The sequence below is a fragment of the Hypanus sabinus genome, chromosome 21 (genome assembly GCF_030144855.1).
Source record: "Hypanus sabinus isolate sHypSab1 chromosome 21, sHypSab1.hap1, whole genome shotgun sequence".
Classification (NCBI taxonomy): Eukaryota; Metazoa; Chordata; class Chondrichthyes; order Myliobatiformes; family Dasyatidae; genus Hypanus; species Hypanus sabinus.
This window is the reverse complement of record NC_082726.1, coordinates 39,389,944-39,409,556: the sequence shown is the minus strand read 5'-3', so window position 1 is coordinate 39,409,556 and position 19,613 is coordinate 39,389,944. Positions and strand designations below refer to the sequence as shown.

The 19,613-nt window shown below is 41.6% G+C and overlaps 1 protein-coding gene across 7 annotated transcripts in view; it reads left to right on the top strand.

Annotated features, from left to right (window-relative positions):
* Positions 1-19,613, top strand: part of LOC132378980 (tyrosine-protein phosphatase non-receptor type 13-like) — a 411,889-nt gene that overhangs the window by 180,509 nt on the left and 211,767 nt on the right. For all 7 annotated transcript variants that reach the window (XR_009507250.1, XR_009507249.1, XR_009507251.1 and 4 more), the window contains exons 9-11: positions 7,785-7,950; positions 8,969-9,043; positions 13,974-14,148. Coding sequence is in view for 4 of the 7 variants with exons in the window: in XM_059946390.1 (XP_059802373.1) it covers positions 7,785-7,950; positions 8,969-9,043; positions 13,974-14,148 (416 nt within the window). In the remaining 3 variants the exon portion in view is untranslated. The remainder of the gene's footprint in view (positions 1-7,784; positions 7,951-8,968; positions 9,044-13,973; positions 14,149-19,613) is intronic.

The window sequence follows — 19,613 nt, the reverse complement described above, 5'->3', positions numbered from 1 at the left end:
TGACCTCTCTTATTAACAAGGCATTTTCATCCACAGAACTGCCACTCACTGGACATTTTTTGTTTTTCACACCACTCTCTATAAACTCTAGAAACTGCTGTGTGTGATATTCCCAGGAGATCAGCAGTTTCTAAGATACACAAACCACACTGTCTAGTAACAACAATCATTGCACAATCAAATCACTCATATATCTTCCTCATTCTGATATTTGGTTTGAACAAGAACTGAACTTAGAAATATAGAAAACATACAGCACAATACAGGCCCTTCGGCCCACAAAGCTGTGCCGAGCATGTCCCTACCTTAGAACTACCTAGGCTTTACCCATAGTCCTCTATTTTTCTAAGCTCCATGTTCTTGACCATGTCTGCATGCCTTTATGCACTGAGTTGCTGCCACATAATTGGCTGATTAGATATTTGCATTAACACGCAGGTGGGTAAGTGTACCTAATAAAGCAGTCACAGAGTGAATTTGATTCAGTAAATGTTACTGTGATGAACTAACTATTCTTGGGGTAATGTCATTAATGGGATGGGTGGCAAAGGGTTTGGGTGGCCTGACTGTTCAAGCAATGGAGGGAAAACCCTGGAAAGTGAGAATCAGTATGGCCAAAGATCGTGACTCTGAGGGAGAGGGGTATGATCTTCACACAGGCTGGGGATAGTAAAGAAGTCTAGTGTTACAAAAGAGACCACAGATGCTGGGATCTGGAGCAGCACACATAATGTTCGAGGAACTCAGCAGGTCAGGAAGCATCTATGGAGGGAAATGAAAAGTTGACATTTTGGCTCAATATCCTTCATCTAGAACTGCTATGAAAGGAAATAGACCATCAACATTTCAGGTCAAGATCCTTCATCTGGACTGGGCATTGAACCAAAATGTTGATTGTATTTTTCCCTCTGTAGATGCTGCTTGACCCATGGAGTTCCTCCAGTGTTTTATGTGTACACCCAAGGTTATGTTCAGTGTAATTAGATAACACTATAGTTCTCCATCAGTTCACCACCGTTTACTGTAAATGAGTTTGCATGATGCAAGTTCAAGTTCAAGTTTAATTGTTATTCAATCATACATGAATACCCGTGAGTACATTCAAACGAAACAGCGTTACTCTGGGGCTGAGGTGCAAAACACAGTGTCAAGATTTATATATAGCACAAGGAACATGCAGCACATATAAGACAAGAGCAAAATACAGGCACACAAATAAATATAGTCCAAGTCCCTGAGTCCATCAATGTTGCAGCAGTATGCAGTCAAACAATTTATTATGTCTTCTGCCAAGCGAATACTGGAGAGCAGTACTGATCCCAGCATGTACACCATGCCACAACGCCTCCAGCACGCTGATGGAGCATACTGATTCCGACATATCTCTCTGGACCAGCAGCAAACAGGTGATACTGCAGCTTTAGGCTTGGTCCTCGCTACGACCGACGCCACGCAACTCCCCCGCCACTTACCAATAAATCAGCGAATCAGACTCGCAGCATTCCACGTTGACAATCTCCACAAGGTCATGCAATCACAGGAAAAGCGACTAAAGCGGTCACTCGCTGTTAGACTGCACGCCTCCTTTGCACGTCCACTCCGACGCCTCATTGATGTGGGCAGCAGTGTGGTCCATACCAAGTCCAGCTCTTTCAGTTTCTCTGCCCATTGTGCAAATGGCTGATGGGTTTGACCTGCAGTACTGTAAGTTCTTAATATACAGTAGGATTTTGCTTTCATAAAAAAATACATTTAAAAAAAGACAGTAACACCTTTGGCTGGCCCTTTAGAAGCTGTTTCATCTGAGCATGCCCCCATCTTATCGGAAGTCTACTCTTCCCCTCTCTTCACCCTTCACTTTGCTTGCTTAGCATCCTGACTCTCCCTGTTATGTTTACCTTGTTGGGGAACAGTCTCCTTCCAGTTTAGGTGCCACTATTCCAGATAGGAACACTTTTAAAGCAGATCTAGATGCTTAAGGATGATGTACCCTTCCTCGGGGGCCAGAACCCTTATCAGTTGGTGCTGGGATACCAGCTCCTACTTATTCTGCTCTATCAGGTTCAAAGGCTGGAATCTGGACATAATATTCAAGGAGAGATAAGTGATGATAATTAGTTCAACTGGGAATGGTTAAAAATCAGTCATACAGTAATATAGTATAAGAAACAGTCCCTTCAGCCCGCTAAGTCTGCACCAACTAGCAAGCCTGTATTTATACTTATCCTACACCAACAAGACACCCCAGATTTATCACTCATTTACTCAGACCTACCAACCTGAATGTCTTTGGGATATGGGGGGGGGGGGGGAAACTGGAGCACTTGCGGGCAACCCAGCCGTCACAGAGGGAGTGGGGCAATCTCCGCACAAACAGCACCTCAGGTCAGGATTGAACCAGGGTCTGAAACACTGTGAGGCAATGGCTCAACTAGTTGTGCCAGTGTACCGCCCTGGGGGATCAGACTGAATTAATGTTCAGCCTGGTAAAAGGCTGCTTGGCTGGAGCTGAACCTTCTGGACATGAGAAGTCTTTAGGAACGGGTGAGTCTAGTGGAAGCAACAGGAAGTGAGTAGCTGTGAAGATGGGGTTTAGATTTGGTACTGCAGTCATTCAGTGATCTGACAAGAAAGCAGCTGGCATTGATATTCCATTCCTATTTCAAGCCCTTGACAGGAATTAGTGGCTAGTGCTGGTGTCACCTCTTTGTCAGCTCTGCTGTTTGAGAAAGAATGTGGCCTCTGATTTCTCAGCTTTGATCGCATGAGCAATCATGATTTCCATCACTGTGTCATTGGCACTTGTTAGCTTGCAGAAACCAGGCAGTGAATTCTGAAATTCTCTCCTTAAATCTCCCCATCCCATTAAGGCATTTGGTGAACTGTGCAAGGATTTCATCTAATTTCAGTGTCAAATTTTTTTTGATAATACTCTTTATCTGATAACGGGTACAATTAAAATAGGTAAGCCTTATTTTATTACATCACTAATTGTTATCTTTGTTTTAGACTGCATATACCGAGCAATTAATTCCTCCGGTGAATTTTAACAATCCTCATTTAAATCTCAACTCATTCTTGGATTTTTTAGTTCATATGTTCCAATTTATTGAAGCATCATGTAACTATGCTACAACGTTTATATTAACAAAGTGACCTCACATCATCTTATTTGAGTTGTAGAATGTAGTCAGAAGTTAGTATGTTGAAAGCTCACTCAGTAAACCTGAAACCATAGACAAGGCTTCCTCTCCCAGTCAGAAACTGAGGGAATGTTGCAATGTTGGATGAGCTGTGTAAGATATCTGATGGCATTATTTTAAAGATGGGACAGATCTCCTGTCTCATCTCCAGTGACATATGGTGCTGTCAATGTGAAGTTTATACATTCTCTCTGTGACAATGCACATTACCTCCATTTTGTCATGGTGGAGAGGCTTACAAGTTCCTGAGATCCTGAGTGTTTAGCCATCTGACACTTAGCTCCTGGTAGGGTTATCTATGATGGTAAGTTCAAGGGAGAGGTTCCAGACAAAGAGTAAACCAACCAGGACCTTAACAGCAGAACTGATGGAATATGATGACACTTCACAAAGGTAGCAAAAGTGGAGGAAGGCTGAAGCAGTGATGGTACCTGTTCGTCTTGCATTCCATGCCACTGGACCCTGGCCCTGATCTGTGGTAGCTGCCCATGCATCAGCCACCCCATTTTAAATTTACATGCAGGCATTCTCCATGAAGAGAATTCAGCCTAATATCTCAGTTACGTGGATCCCAAATCAGCCTCTACAGCCACCTGAAAACCAATAATCAATCCCCTTAGAGAACATCCTTCTCGACTCAAGGGATCGCAGTATCTCCAGGTGCCCTGGTTCCCAACACATCCCAAAGATCTGAGGGTTGGTAGACTAATTGGCCACTGTAAATTACACCTAGAATGTAGGTGAGTGATAGAATCCAGCGGAACTTCATGGGAATATGTAGAGAATAGGTTACAGTGAAAATTAGTGGGGAGTGAACCAACATAAGGTCATGGATCATGTAAATGTCGTATGTCACAAGTTAATGTGGGAATGATGGCATGTAGATAGAAAATGCAAGATATAACCTGCAGGCCAGGTTGTCTCTATGTAGAAAGAAGCAGACTTAAGGTCAAGTCTCATGGCCTGAATTCATAACTATATTTCATTCTCTCCAATTGATGCCTCAACTACTAATTGCTTACAACTTTTTCTGTCTTTATCTTAAATATGCATATTCTATTGTATTTGGCTTTTGAATTATTCCTGCTGTCTTGAGCAACTTATTGCCCAACCAACATTTACTCTGAATATTGTTTCATTATTGTGTGTATATTCCATGCAATGTCAAGATTCAAGTTCAAGTTTATTGTCATTTTCAATGTAAATGAAAACGATGCTCCCCTTGTCCAGAGTGCACAGCACAGTACACCTCTCACACACAGCACATAAAGTAATATTACCACAAGTAACAAGTTGCATTTATGCCACAAATTTAAAAAGTTGTCTCAGTTTCATAAAACCATGACGCTGGTTGGGAAGCACTTAGGGCTGTTGTCAAAGGTAACAGAGAAATGCATGACTATTAATTCACAACAAGCAATTAGCAATCTTCAGCTGCATTACGTCGATCATTAAGGAGCCAATTTTTGAACTGAAAATAAATTGATCAGTCATATCTTGAAGGTGAATAAGTTGGTGAATCACTATTTTTTGTTTGTATTCATGTTTAGATGGATCAGTTCAGTATCTGATTTTGCAGTCACTAGTAAATTAAGATTTATTGTTAAAGTTTTTCTGTACTCTGGTTGAGAAAAATTAAAAAGTATCTTGTCCACTCTGAGTGTTAAACTTTAGGAAAGATGGAGACAATGCTCACAAAGTGCCGGAGGAACTCAACAGGCTGGGCAGCATCTGTGGAAAAAAGTACAGTCGAGTTTCAGGCCGAGATCCTTCATCAGGACTTAGAAAGATGGTCAGACTTTGGAGAGGGATTTACTAAAACAATTCCAGCAATTTACTAAGATCCCTTTTGCTGCTGTGTATGGCTGGACTGAGTCACACAGGCTGTTCCTTAGCAAAGAGGAGGCTGTGAGGAGACTTAAATGTGTGTGTAATGTCATGAAAGGTATGGACTGAGCAGATGGAGAGAATTCATTTCAGTGGCAGAGGAACCAGGGATGACAATTGAAAGTGATTAGCAAATAGGGCAGAATTGTGTTTTGGGTCTGAAATGCTCTGCCAGCATGAAATGTAGATTCCACTACAGCATTCAAAAAGAGAACTGGATATGCTCTGAATGGAAAGAAGTTGCTGGGCAATGGGGAGAATGTGAGGGAGTGGAACCAGCTGAATCACTGTTTTTACAGAGAGTCCAGATGGATTCAACAGGCCAAATGCCCTCTTATCAATAAACTGCAACCATGCTGTGATTCTTATTTTATATGTTCTCTTTTGGTGTTTTAGATCATTTGGCCCATCAATTCCATGCTGTTTCTCAGAGCAACCTCATCTGTCTCATTCCCTTTTCATTTCTCTGTAGCCTATTCTTTCTCACATGCCACGTGATTCTTCTACAAACTCACCCAAACTGGGGGCAAGTTATAGCAGCCAATTAACCCACTAACCAGTACACCTCTGAGAGGTGCAAATAAACAAGTTCACTAGAGGACTATAGATCTGCCATTGGTAGGGGCAACCACAGATGTTGCATCCTAGCTGTCTACGTTGTTGGTCAATTCATAAGCCTGGACATAAGCCAGAGCAGTACAATATGGAGAGCACAATGTTGTCCATATGGTGGCTCCCCTCTCTATACGGCCAATGAATCCAGGGGAACGGCAGAGACGGATACAATTTGATACCAGTGGCATCACGGGAGTTGCCAGTCAGCATTGAGCTCAGTGTAGGGTTTCCAGCACTGGATGTTTTCTTTGGGTTTAATCCCAAAGCCTTCCCCATGAGTGGGTATAGACTCAAGGCAATGGAGGTTTGAGGCTAGAATTTTCCTTCTCCTGGATGCTGATGAGCCCCAGATGCTTGAAGTAACTGGTTTTAAGGTGCCAGTAACCTGCCTTTGTCCCTTCTGCTGTCAGTAGAAAGGGTTTTGCTCGGCTTAGTAGCTACACCACACGTGAGAGCAGGAAGTGGACTTGGTTGTCAGAGGCTTTTTGAGACGCATGCCATTGAGACCATTTAATAGGTACTGGGAACTTATCACCACTACCCACCTCCCTTCCGGCTATGACAACCTTAAGGAATATGTAAGTACACACAGCCATTAGCGGAGATTGGGATTAAACCTGGGCTGCGGAATCTGTGAGGCATTGGCACTAGCTGCTGTACCATTGTGCTGCACTATATCAAAAACTCTCAATAATCTGGCCCATTCAAGAGTCACTTCAGGTTTTGGAAACTAAGGCTCAAATCTGGGAACAGAGTGAGTTCCAAGAAGTAGCTAGTTTTTAGATGAGTGAGATCACTGAAATGAGTACTTGGTTATACCTCTGACTGTTTCAGACTTAAGCAGGATAAATGTACAACTTGTGATACAGTTCTATTGTCATCAGCATTCTCTAATGGATGAGTGGAAAGTAAAGGAGCTGCTTCCTCTACATAGCACATGATTTAACAATGGTGAATGTTTTCTATATATCTAGTTAATAATTATTGAAGTCAGCCATAGTGATAACATACTTAAAGCAAAAATGATATAATCTTTATTAATTGATGGTCTGTTAGTGGCTGTGTATGAGGGGTGATTGATAAGTTTGTGGCCTAAGGTGGAAGGAGTCAATTTTAGAAAACCTAGTACATTTATTTTTCAACATAGTCCCCTCCTACATTTACACACTTAGTCCAGCGCTCATAGAGCATGCAGATCTTGGACCTCCAGAAAGTGTCCACAGCAGGGGTGATTGATAAGTTTGTGGCCTAAGGTAGAAGGAGATGAGTTATACAGCTGTCGTTACATGCACATGCAATTAATCTCTTTGCGTGATTATGCAGAAAGTCTGAAATTAATAACTCATTGGGGTGATAGCTGAGCTTGTGGCCTAACATAGAAGGAGATATTAACTTCAAACTTTCTGCAAGAGGGGACTATGTTGAAAAATAAACGTGCCAGGTTTTCTAAAATTGACTCCTCCTAGGCCACAAGCTTATCAATCATACCTCGTATGTCAATGTACTGTGTACAAAATATAAAGATGCAAGGTTTCCACCAGAAGCTTGAAACCTCTATACAATGTCTGTAGTTTGCTGAAAAGCTTTGGCCTGAAGATATTTTACCAGTTAACAGCTCTTGAGCTTTGTTTGAAGCCTTGTGAGAGCTTTCCTGTGACAATCAAAAGTAAATCAGTGACCATAGAAAAATCTCCACAATAGCTGGATGAGCTTCGCTGACATTTGGCCCACATCCCCACTATGCAGACCCTTTGAAAGAGTGAACTAAATAGTCTCATTCCCCTGCTCTTGTCCAATAATCCTCACGTTTTTTAAAGTCCCATATGACGATTGCTCTCAATTGCATTTCCAATTAAGAGCATCTCTGCATATAAGAGAAAGTCTCCCCTCTGGCTCTTTTGCTGACAGTTTAAACCTGCATGTTCACTTGCCAATCCTCTTTCAGCAGAATCAGTGTTACATAAAGCTGTGGAATGAAATGATTAATCTGGGCTCTCTTTCCTGTGGAGCCAGCTCTAGGTAGCTGTAAGTTGATGCTATTGAACAGATTGGGAGTAACTCTCTAATTCCCCTCTGAAGGTCCTTAAGTACGTTGAGTACCAACTCCAGTGGGATCCAGTTGGAGTCTGAACGTGACTACATCCTGAGTAGACAGTCATATTGTCACACTGCATATCCAAGCGAGGCGAATAACTTAGCGCAGAGAGCTGCTTCCGTGTCCAGTTTGTTGCACCGAAAAGGAAAGGTAGGATCCCATTTTACTATCTGGAGTATTGAGCAGAAAAAAATCATGTCTTTTCATGTCCGTGATTCTCTGGAGTTCTAGAAAATTCTGCAGGCTAGATCATTGGAACTATTTAGTGCAGGGGTCGATACATTTTTGAAATATCAGGGAATTGAGGAATATGGGAGCTGGTAGAATAGAGGAGTTAAGGTCTAGGGCAGATTGACCATGTGTATTGAATGGAAGGGAAGGTTTGAGAGGCCTGGTGGTCTATCCCTGCTCCAATATTCCAATGTTCTTGAGTTCAGGTGACTGAGCGAAATATTGTCCACCTGCTCTTGTTGGATTTGCCTGATCCTTAGCTCCTAGCACTTCTACTTTAGAATCAGTGACAAACACCCTAACACAATCTGTGAGAGGATATCTTTGTGCAATTACTTGATGGCTGTGAAGAGTTAAATGTTAAGAAGTCCAGATCTGCAATAGATCGCATGAAAGTGGATTCATGGGCAATTCTCTAAAGTGTATGTGAATTAATTGCAGGAGTAAGGGGAGAAAGCAGGAAGTAGGATTAATTGGACAATTCATTTGGGCACACACATAGACACCAGAGAAATTCAATGGGTCAGGTAGCATCTATGGATAGTTGATGTTTTGGGTCAAGACACTTCATCTGGATGTTCATCAGTCCAGATAAAAGGTGCCAAGCTGAATCATTGACTGTCCATTTCCCCCTACAGGTGCCATCTGACCTCTGACCTCCATCACCTTTTGTGTTGCTCCAGATTTCCAACATTCATTTATTTATTGGGATACAGTAGGGTATAGGGCACTTGGGTCATGCTGTCCAGCAATACCTCATACAATATTTCAATTCTCAGTGGTGGGAATTGAACCCAGGTCGCCTACACTGTAAAGCATTGTGCTAACCACTCTACTACCGTGCTGCCCTAGTATTGATCGCACTGGTAAGATGGGATGAATGGCATCATTGCATGAAAGCTTTCTCTGTGATTGTGTTTTCTCTTCTCTCCACCAGCGATATTTGGGACCAGAGTTCATTCGGATGGCTGGAGACCCTGCAATGCCATTGGATCTGCCAGGCTCCATTGTGGTGAGGAACCCATTGTGGCCAGGCTCTTGTGTGGCCATTTAATTAACTCTAATTATATTCATTGACATGCATACAGCACAGTGAAGTCATGGCTTGGTATCACTGTTAACCCGCGTGATTGCCCCATCACATCTCTTAAACCCACAAGCTGCAGCTTGTGGCCCCTTTTGCAATTTCCCTGTGGTCACTATTCACTGAGATCGAATAGACAAGAGCTGGAAAATAAATAGTCCACATACAGTAGGTGAGAAGATTGAAGTGGGTTTTAACTTTTGCCATTAATGCTAATACTCCTGTACTTCATGTCAATTTGAATTGAGTGATCTGGAAAGAACATTAGTTCAGCATCATACTTTCATTTCTTCCGAGTTTGTTTGTTTTTGGTAATTAGTTATCTAGTTTATTGTTGTTACATGCACTGAGATACCGTGCAAAGCTTTTGTTGGCATGCCCTTCAGACCATAAGATATAGGAACAGAATAAGGCCATTTGGTCCATCGAACCTGTTCTCCCATTTCATTTCATGTATTCAGGTTGTACAAAAGAGGAAAAAGTAACAGAATATATTGTTGCATTTGCAGAGGAAGTCCAATACAGGCAGACAAAGTGCAGGGGTCATGGTGAGGCAGCCTGAGAGATCAGGGTTTCTTCTTTATCATAAGGGGTTACTTATTTATTTATTGAGATACGGAAGAGGCCCTTCAGGCTATTCAAGCTACAATTCCCAGCAAGTGCTGATTTAAACATAGCCTAACCACAGGATGATTTACAATGACCAATTTTCTTACCAACCTCGATGTCTTTGGACTGTGGGAGAACTGGGAGGAAGCCCACACTTTCATGTGGAGAACGTACAAACTCCTTACAGGCAGTGGTGGGAGATGAACTTGGGTCACAGATACTGTACAGTGTTATGCCACCCCAAATTTCTTTTCATATCAAGTGTCTCTGGGTAGACTGTGATTATCTGCTGAGTGAAAATTGAGTGACATATTTTTGACTTGAGTGACTAGTAATGAAGTAGAGCCTGACTCACATCTCTTGTGATTCTCCAGTGCTGTTGATGAGAAAAGAGCTGTGAAGAGTTAAGTGTTAAATAAGTCCATATCTGGAATGGACCACCTGTTGGAAAAACTGCCACTGTCAGGTTCACGGTCTCACAGAAGCTCAAGATATACCCACTCTCTAGCCACCTTACCGACAAATCCATCAGTGATGGTCTGTCATGCACTGGGGAGCTATCTGCTTGCCTCCCACGTAGTAGGTGATTTTAATGGAAAACTATTAACCTTGGGATCATTTAAAATTTCACACGAGCTGCTAGTCATGCCAGAACACAAGGACACTCACTATTGAATTGAGGGTCCTCACAGCGATGTGTAATTTCATACAAAAAAAGGGGAATATACTTTAAATAACACAGTTCTGCTTCTAGATATCCATTTTACTTGAATTTAACCCGTGGCCGGGATACTCCCTCTACTGAACATCTGTTGTATGCCATTGCAGAAACAGGGCCACAGTCCCATGTAAGCATTAACAGTGAGAGTTCTTTCAAAACGAGGGGAGCTGTTTTGCACTTTATGAAGTGATTTTGCCCTCATGGGTTTATAGATAAGTTTGTGTTTCATTTCAAGAGGGGCCCATTTTATGGGCTTCATATTCACATTCTCTGGTGAGGAACTTCCCTCACGGGAAAGCAATTATCCATCCTTTTGTTGGAACCCAATTTCAAAATTAATCCCTAGTTCATCCCCAGTCAGTAACACTAAGCATGCTAAAATGTCATGTCAGACTCCAGAAATCTGCCTTTGAAACTCATTCCATTGAAAATAATAGAATGGATTTCATAGAAATGTAGAGAAGAGGAGGTGGGCCATTCAGCCCTTCAAACCTGTTCCACCATTCAATTTATTTTACTTCTTCTTCTATAAGTGAATTGACTTCTGCTCATTTTTGTAGTAGAGAATTCCACAGTTTCACCATCTTTTTAGAGAAGATATTTCTCCTTGTCTCAGTCCTAAATGTCTTATCCCAAATCCTGAGGCAATGACCCTTCTTTCTATAACCCCAGCTAGGAGAAACACCCTCTTCACATCCAGCCTGTTTAGCCCCATTAAGAAATTATCTTATTCTTATTCTTATTGTTCTACAATTCAACAAACACAAACAAGCCTAGTCAACCCAATCTCTCCTAATCCTATTGTCCTGCTGTCCCAGGAATCAGACTGGTGAACCTTCACTGTGCTATCTCTTTGGCAAGTGTTATATTCTTAGTTAGGGACAATAAAATTGCCAGTAATATGGTTAATGTGGTCTCAGCAAGTTCTTGTTGACATCCTTGCTCCTGTAATTGAAACCTCTTGTCAACTTATCAGTTGCATTGTTAGCTCCTTGGTTCATCTGCATGTTGGCTTCCTGTGACTGGTGTACATGGACACCCAAGCACTACAGTTCAACAACAATCTATTGCTATGTAAATAATACACATCTCTACTCTTCTTCCAGCACAAGGGAGATAACTGCGTATTTAGCCATGTTAAATGGACTGCCACGGTAGTGTAGCGGTTAGCGCGACACTGTTACAGCTCGGGTTGTTGAGAGTTCAATCACAATGTCCTCTGAAAGGAGTCCTCCGAAAGGAATATGGGGGTTTTCTCCTGATCCTCCAGTTTCCTCCCACAGTCCAAAGATGAACCAGGTAGTTAATTGGTCATTGTAAATTGTCCCATGATTAGTTTAAGGTTAATTTAGGGTTGTTGGGGGTTGTCATTGGGCAGTGTAGCTCAAAGGGCTGGAAGCGCCTATTCTGTGCTGTAAATACAGTAAATAAATTTCCTCCACGTCATGTGCACCACTCACAATCCCACCTGGTCTCAGGCATGGCGTGGAATAATGTGACTATATTGTTTGTTTACTGCTACCAAGCACACGTGTGTTTGGGGTGAACTTCCAGGCAAGAGCCAACATGTCAGATACAACGTAGGGAAGTTTTAAATTGAAGCTCCCTTTTGTCTGTCCCAGCATGTGATTGTATATTTCCTTCTCATATAAAATGAATACACTTGACAAAGGTAATTTGATCCAGAAAGACAAAGTCTAGTGTAACTATACAGCAGCTAACTGGCTGAAATATTTCTGTGGTTTTCACCTCCTCAAAAGGAAGACAAATTTGGGGAAAGTTGATTCCAGTATTCATTATGCCTGAAGAAATTAAAAGAGATTGTCACTTGAGGGATACAAGCTCAAAAATTAAATATAAAATATCATGGACTGATTTCCAAATGTGAGCAAGATTCTCCACAGGAAATGGAGAGACTATTCTTGACGTTGGTCCAAAATTTTGGTTGGTGTTCGATGTTTTCTTTTTGCCTCTGGATTGCAATTCCATTGCTTCAATTAGCTGACAGTTTCACTTATGAGATGGAATACATGGGTTTAATCTCCCAGTCCATAATTTAAGCACCTAATGTTGAGGGTAACTTCAGTGAGTTACAGGTGATAACTGCTGTAGATTATTCTCAGAAACAGGCATTACTGCAATGAAGAACACATATTTCCCCAGAAGGTTAGTGTGCAGGTATCGTAAGTAATCAGGCAAACCAACATAATATTATTGTTTATTGCTAAGAGATAAAATACGGAGGGAGGTTATGCTTCAGTTGGACATTGGTGAGACCAGATATGGATCATTGGCTACAGCATTGGTTGTGTGTTTCAGAAAGAATGCTAATGCATTAAAAGCAATTCAGGGAAGGTTTACTAGATCAGAAAGGATAGATTGTCTCACAAGGAAAGGTTGGCCAGACTTGACTTGTTTCCACTGGAGCTTAGAAGCAAATGAGGCAATGATTGGAATATATAAGGTCCTCAGGGGTTTTTACAGGGTGGACGTGAAGAGAATGTTTCCCCTTGTAGGAGAATCTAGAATCTAGGGAGTCACTGTTTGAAACTAAAGAGTTCTGCATTTAAGAATGAAGAGGTTTTTTTTTTCTTTCTCTCATAGTGTGTTGAGTCTAAGGAACACCTTATCTCAATGAGCAGTGGAAACAGAGTTTATAATTTAATAAGGCAGAGGTAGATGGGTTTGTGATAATTAAGAGGATAAAGGGTCACTGGAGTAGACGAGAAGACAGAGTTGAAATTGCCAGCAGCTCAATTGTGATCCTGTAGAAATGGCACAACAGACTTCAGGGGCCAGATGGCCAAGTCCTGCTCCAAGATATATTTTCTGTGCATGTTTAAGACAACCATGCTTAAAATTAATGGCGAAACTGGAGAAGTATTTCTCTCCACACATAATGATTTGAACCTGTAGCTTTGGTTTTAATTCCACTGACTAGATTGTGGTTTATTTTAGTGTAAGGCATAATTTACCTCCCATGTCATTTTACATGGTCTTATTGTCTTATACACAATGGATTTAAAAACCAGAATCATGCCAATGAGGTCTTCAATATGAACCTGCTTTCTTCCCAACTGCTGAATGAAGTTTAGGGTAGCATGGCAGCGTAGTGGTTAGTGTAACGTTATTACAGTCCCAGTGAGATGGGTTCAATTCCCATCTCTGCCTGTAAGCAGCCTGTATGTTCTCTCAGTGACCACGTGGGTTTCCTTTGGGTCCTCTTGTTTCCTCCCACAGTCCAAAGGAGTAAAGGTTAGTAGGCAAATTTAATCACGTGTGTAACTGGGTGTCACAGGCTCAATGGTCCAGAAGGGCCTGTTATTGTGTTGTATCTCCAGATAAAAATAAAATCTTTAAAGCTGGATATTATGTCTCCTTTGAATCTGAATTGCTCAATTGGTTTATAAAGAAACAGTAATTTTTGAACAAAATTAAAGATCTCCTGCAATGTGGTTCACAGTTGACCACACTGTGAGTCGCTGTGGTGAGCTGGTGTAATCAAGTAACCAAGCTTCTTGTTTGCAGAGCAAGAAAGGGAAGATGCATTTATCACAGCGAGAGCTCAGTGTGATCATACCAAATGGACAATGTTTGCAAGTCAAATGTGATGTAAAGGCAACAGGCAGTGATGTATTTGACATGGTTGTCGCTTATACCAACCTTGTGGAGCATTTCTATTTTGGCCTTGCTTATCTCAAAGGTAAGTTTTTTCAAAAGTTTCTTTGCCTACTTTTTTTGGTTAGTTGGTTATGAAGCTTGCTGTTGTTTAACTGAACAATTCAGCTGCTTTATTTTTTGATTTAATAATCTCAGTACGTCAATTTTCCAAATCTCTGTTGCTTCCATTGGAGTTCAGATGGAAGGTTTTGTGAGAGAATATACAGCAGAATATGGTACGGGTCAAATTTGAACACAGTATGGAGGCCGAATCATTTGCAGAGAATAAAAGTCGAAAGCTTAGATTTGGTGGAAAACATCCTCTGTCCAGGAAAACATATCAGCCATCCTCTGACCCAGTCTAGGTTCAGGCGTTCCAATGGATTCCTACCAAATCACAGTTGAGTGCATTCCAATGGGTATAACTCACCCTCCAATATCCCTTCAATCAACTTCCATCCCCAAATTGTCCCTGACCTCTACAGTTTCTGAATAAAGGAAACTGCTCAGAAATTGGGTGATGGTGTGGCAGCTTTCTATCTAAAACTAATGTTGTGTGAAGGAGTGCATTTGCAAAATTAGAGGTGTGGAGTGAGCTCAATTAATCACAGATTTGATTGATTAAATGCCCTTGAAAACTGTAAGATCTTACAATTCAATTTTTTTAATAGTCAAATGATGTATTGATGGTACTCTTGGATTGACTAGACATTGAGGTCTGGAACTGAAAGCTGTCAATATTAATAATAATGCTGCCACACACAGGCACACATTCTCATAGATAGTGTAGACAGCCAGTATTGTTTTCCCAGAGTCAGAGTGCCTAAAACTAGAAGGCATGTATTTAAGATCAGAAGGGAGAATGTTTGAAGGAGTTGTATGAAGGAGGACCTGCACAGAGTGGTGGGTGCTTTCAATGTGTTGGCAGTGATGGTCGCGAAGGAAAGCATGACAGAAGTGTTTAAGAGGCTCTTTGATAGGCAGTAACTGGAACGTTCAGGAAATGGAGGGGTATGGATCACGTGTAAGTAAACGGAATTGGGTGTCATTTGCTTAAATTGTTCAGAACAGCATCATGGGCTGAAGGGCCAGTTCCAGAGCTGTACTGTTCTAGATTATACATTCAATCTTATGAGCTCTGACTTATTTATACAGTATGTCAAAATATATATCTGATTAATCACAGAGAAGGGCTGGATTCTGACAATGTATTCATGTATTCATAAGGGAGTTGTAGTGTACTCTTTCTTAATTGTTTCTTCAAATAAAACATCTGTTTTGCAATGATGTGCAGCTGAAGTTGTGGACTTTTGTAGTATGATCAAACACAATCTAATTTGTAAAGTAAGTAATGTTAAAAATCCAACTCACAGGATAGACAGTGCAACAAGTGGCAGTAGGTGGGGCAATAGGCAAGAGGGCCCATCACAAAGCCTGCCTCCCCCAACTCCCCACCAAGCTAGTAACATGAGGATAAATTAAGTGAACATCTGAGCATCTTTACTCTTCCTGGTGAACAGCTGTTACCCGTGATCATATTAAAATATCTTGGCAGAGACCTTCCTCCACCAGGTTTCTCATGGCATTCCAAAGCTTGGCAGGTTTTTTTCTAAATTTTGGCATGACTCCAGTCAGAAAATTAAATTTCATGGGTGATAGGGGATAACTGGGGAAAGCACAATTGCATAAATGGACCACCATCCTCTCCAGATGGTACGCTGAAAAACTTCCTTCGATCATTTTATCCTACTAGGAGTGTAGGGTCAGTTAGGAATTGTTGGAACTGGGCTAACATTGCTGAAGGTGATGAAAGTCATTCCATAGCATTTATTCACACACACACACACACACACACATACACACACACACACACACACACACACACACACACACACACACACACACACACACACACACACACACACACACACACACACTCAAACATGCACACACTCACTCAGTCACATAAAAATGCATAAACATGTGCATATATGCACAAACTTAAAGACAAGAGTTGAATACATATCTGTACCTAAACACAGATACATACACACGTGAATGTGTTAATAGTGCAGAGCAAAGTGCTGATACAGGATGAGGTTTAGTAGAAGGTATCACATCTATGCCGGTTGTTCGTATTCTGACCCTTCATTGCCCTGATGTTCAACATTTGGTCTCCTTGTTTTCTGCAACAAGTGAATCAGGCTAATGTCTTGTTCCATACGTGACAATATTCATCTACATCTTGATTGGGTCAATGAATTGTATTCATGTGCAAAATACTGAGGGTTAATACTGAGCCCTGAGTATTTGCCATCTAATACCCACAGGAGTAGTTGTTTGTTTCCCTTCCTTACTAAACTGTTACAATTTGCTATAATTTAACTCCAATTTCTGGGTGGATAATTCAGTACGTAACCATGCACACGGTGAGGAGAATGTATAATTCTTGTCCTTGGTAATTGGTTTATTATTGTCACATATACTGAGATACAGTGAAAAACTAGATCGTTTTTAGATGTCAGTACATCCGAGTGGTACAAGGGAGAAGCAATAACAGGATGCAGAATATCATGTTACAGCTGCTGTTACAAAGAAAGTGCAGGACAGGCAGGCTATAAGGTGTGAGGTGGTTTGTGAGGTTAAGAGTTAATTTTTATCTTACAAGAGGGCCATTCAAAAGTTTTACAACAGTGGATTAGAAGCTGTCCTTGAGCCTGGTGGCACATGTTTTTAAGTTTTTGTATTTTCTGCTCAGTGGAAGGGAAAGGGAGGGATATTTGGTTACGCTGGTTAACACAGCAAAGTGTAGACAGAGTCAGAATCAGAATCAGGTTTATTATCACTATTATATGATAAATTACTCTAAATCTCACAATAAATACATAGGAATAATGAAGTAGTGTTAATGGTCTGTTCAGAAATGTGATGGTGGAAGGGAAGAAACAGCTACTAAATTGCAGAGTGTGGATCTTCAGGCTCCTGTACCTCCACCCTGATGGTGGTAACAAGTTGAAAGCACGTACCCTTTGGCAAGGATCCTCTTGGAGATGCCCTCGGTGGTGGGGACGGTTGTGCCTGTGATGGAGCTTGCTGAGTCTCTGCAGCGGCTTGCATTCCTGTGCATTGAAGCGGCCATACCATGCTGTGCGGCACCCAGTCAGATTGCTACCCAGTGTACATGCAGTATATAAAAAGTTCAAGTTTTTGGGGATACACCAAAACTCCTCAGCCTCTTAATGAAATGGATCCACTGGTGCACCTCCATTGTGATGGCCTCAATGTATTGAGTCCAGGACAGATTCTTGGAGCTTATTGATCTTCCCTTTTTCCACTGCTGACCCTTCAGTGAGGACTGATGCATGCTGTCCTGGCTTCACTTTCCTGAAGGCTACACAATTTGCTTTGCCTTGAGGTTATTGTTCTGACACCACTCAACCAGCCAATGTATCTCAATCCAGTATTTTTCCTCATGTCACCAACAGCAGTGGTGTTGTCTAAGAATTTATGGTGTTGTCTTTGAATTTATAAATGGTACTTGAACTGTGCTGAGTGTAGAGAGAGTAGAGTAGAGGGCTAAGCAGACATCCTTGAGGTGTTCCTGTGTTGATTGTCAGCAAGGAGGAGATTTTATCACCAATTTGGACTGACTGTGGTCTCTCGAGGAGGAAGTCAAGAATCCAGTTGCAGGGGCCAGGTTTTGGAGCCTGTTGTTTAGTACTGATGGGGTGATGGTGTTGAACACTGGGGTGTAATCAATCAATAGCTTCTTGATGTACGTTTTTGCTGCTGTCTCTGTGCTCCGAAGCAGAACGAAAAGCCTGTGAGACTGTGTCCGACGTAGACCTTTTATGGCAGTAAGCAAATTGCAGTGGTCCATGTCCTTGTTCAGATAAGAATTAATTCTAGCCATAACCGACCTTACAAAGCACATCATTATGGTAGATGAGAGTGCTACCAGATAATAACTATTGAAACAGCTCCTCCTTCTCTTCTTGGTACCAGCATGATTGCTGCCATTTTGAAGCAGGTGGGAGCCTCTGACTGCAGCAAGTTAGTCAACATAGATTTTCAGTACCCAGCCAGGTACACCACTGGCACCTCTTACCTTGGGAGAGTTCACTCTCTTGAAGGATGTTCTGACATTGGCTCCAGGACAGAGATCACAGGGTTGCCAGATGCTGGGAGGATATGCATAGGTGTTGTGTTATTCTCTCTTTCAAACCATACATAGAATGCTTTGAGCTCATCAGGGAATGAAGCATCACTGGTATTTATGCCATTCGGTTTAACCTTATAGGAAGTAATGACCTGAAAACCCTGCCATAGCTGTTAATGCATTTGATTTCAAATACAATTGCCTTTTCACTCTCAAGATGGTCTTCCATAGGTTGTACTGGGACTTCTTGCTTGATTCTGGATTGCCACAGATCTAGCCCTTAGCAGACTGTAAATTTCCAGCTTCGTCCAGTCCTTCTGGTTTGCAAAAGCTCGGCATGTTCTCAAAGAGACCCTACGTGCCCTTGCAGGTTTTGATTAAGTTGTTGACGGCCATATAATCCCTGATTCTGGTCCAGTCAACCGATTCAAAGCAGGGTACTCCACGGTGGGGAGGCTGGTTTTCATGATGGAGTGAGATGTGTCTGTCCACAACTATACAACTTTTGGGGTTTTGTGCAGAGCAATTGCTATACCAAACTGTGATGCATCCAAATAGCATGCTCTCGATGTTAGTTGGAATCTGAATCACACTGCCTGAGAAGCTGCTGAAGGGAGATACTCTCCCAATGGTTAAGAAGCATCCAGACAAACACCTGAATTGTTGGGCATAGAAGTTTACAGGTAGTATAGGTTGAGCGTGCCTAATACGAAATGCTTGGGGACAGAAGTGTTTTGGAGTTTGGAATATTTGCATCTATATAATGAGATATCTTGAGGATGAGACCCAAGTCTAAACACTAAATCCATTTCCATTAACCTACAGCTTATGTAAGCTGATGTGAAGCTCATGGACTGACGTGATGGAGCTGGGTCCTTCACAGACTGCTGGGGTTGAATGATTGCCCCCAAATGCATCTGTTACCAGTTCCAACATTGTTACAGGCTTCCTATCCACCATCAATTTCAAACAGCTGCCTGTTCCACAGCAGCTACGTTGGGAGGGGGGTACTTTTATTATAATATTTTAAATAATATTGAACTGAAATAATTACCTTCAATTTTCAGTGTGTCGTGATAAATGTTTGCTTGTTTCATGATCAGCATAGGATTAAGTGTAATATGTTCTCTCACGACGATGAATCCATTCTTTCAATACACATTTGAGATCTTCATTTTTCACTTCATGCAGTGTTTTCCTGTTAATGAACTTTTTCTCATTACATATGTGAGGTCACTTCTCAGAACTGTGTAGAGGCCTGCACATCACCTTCCTGGCCTCTTGTGGAATTTTACATTTGTGACATCATGTCAGTGCAAAAAAAATAAACTCAGATTTTGGAGGCTTTC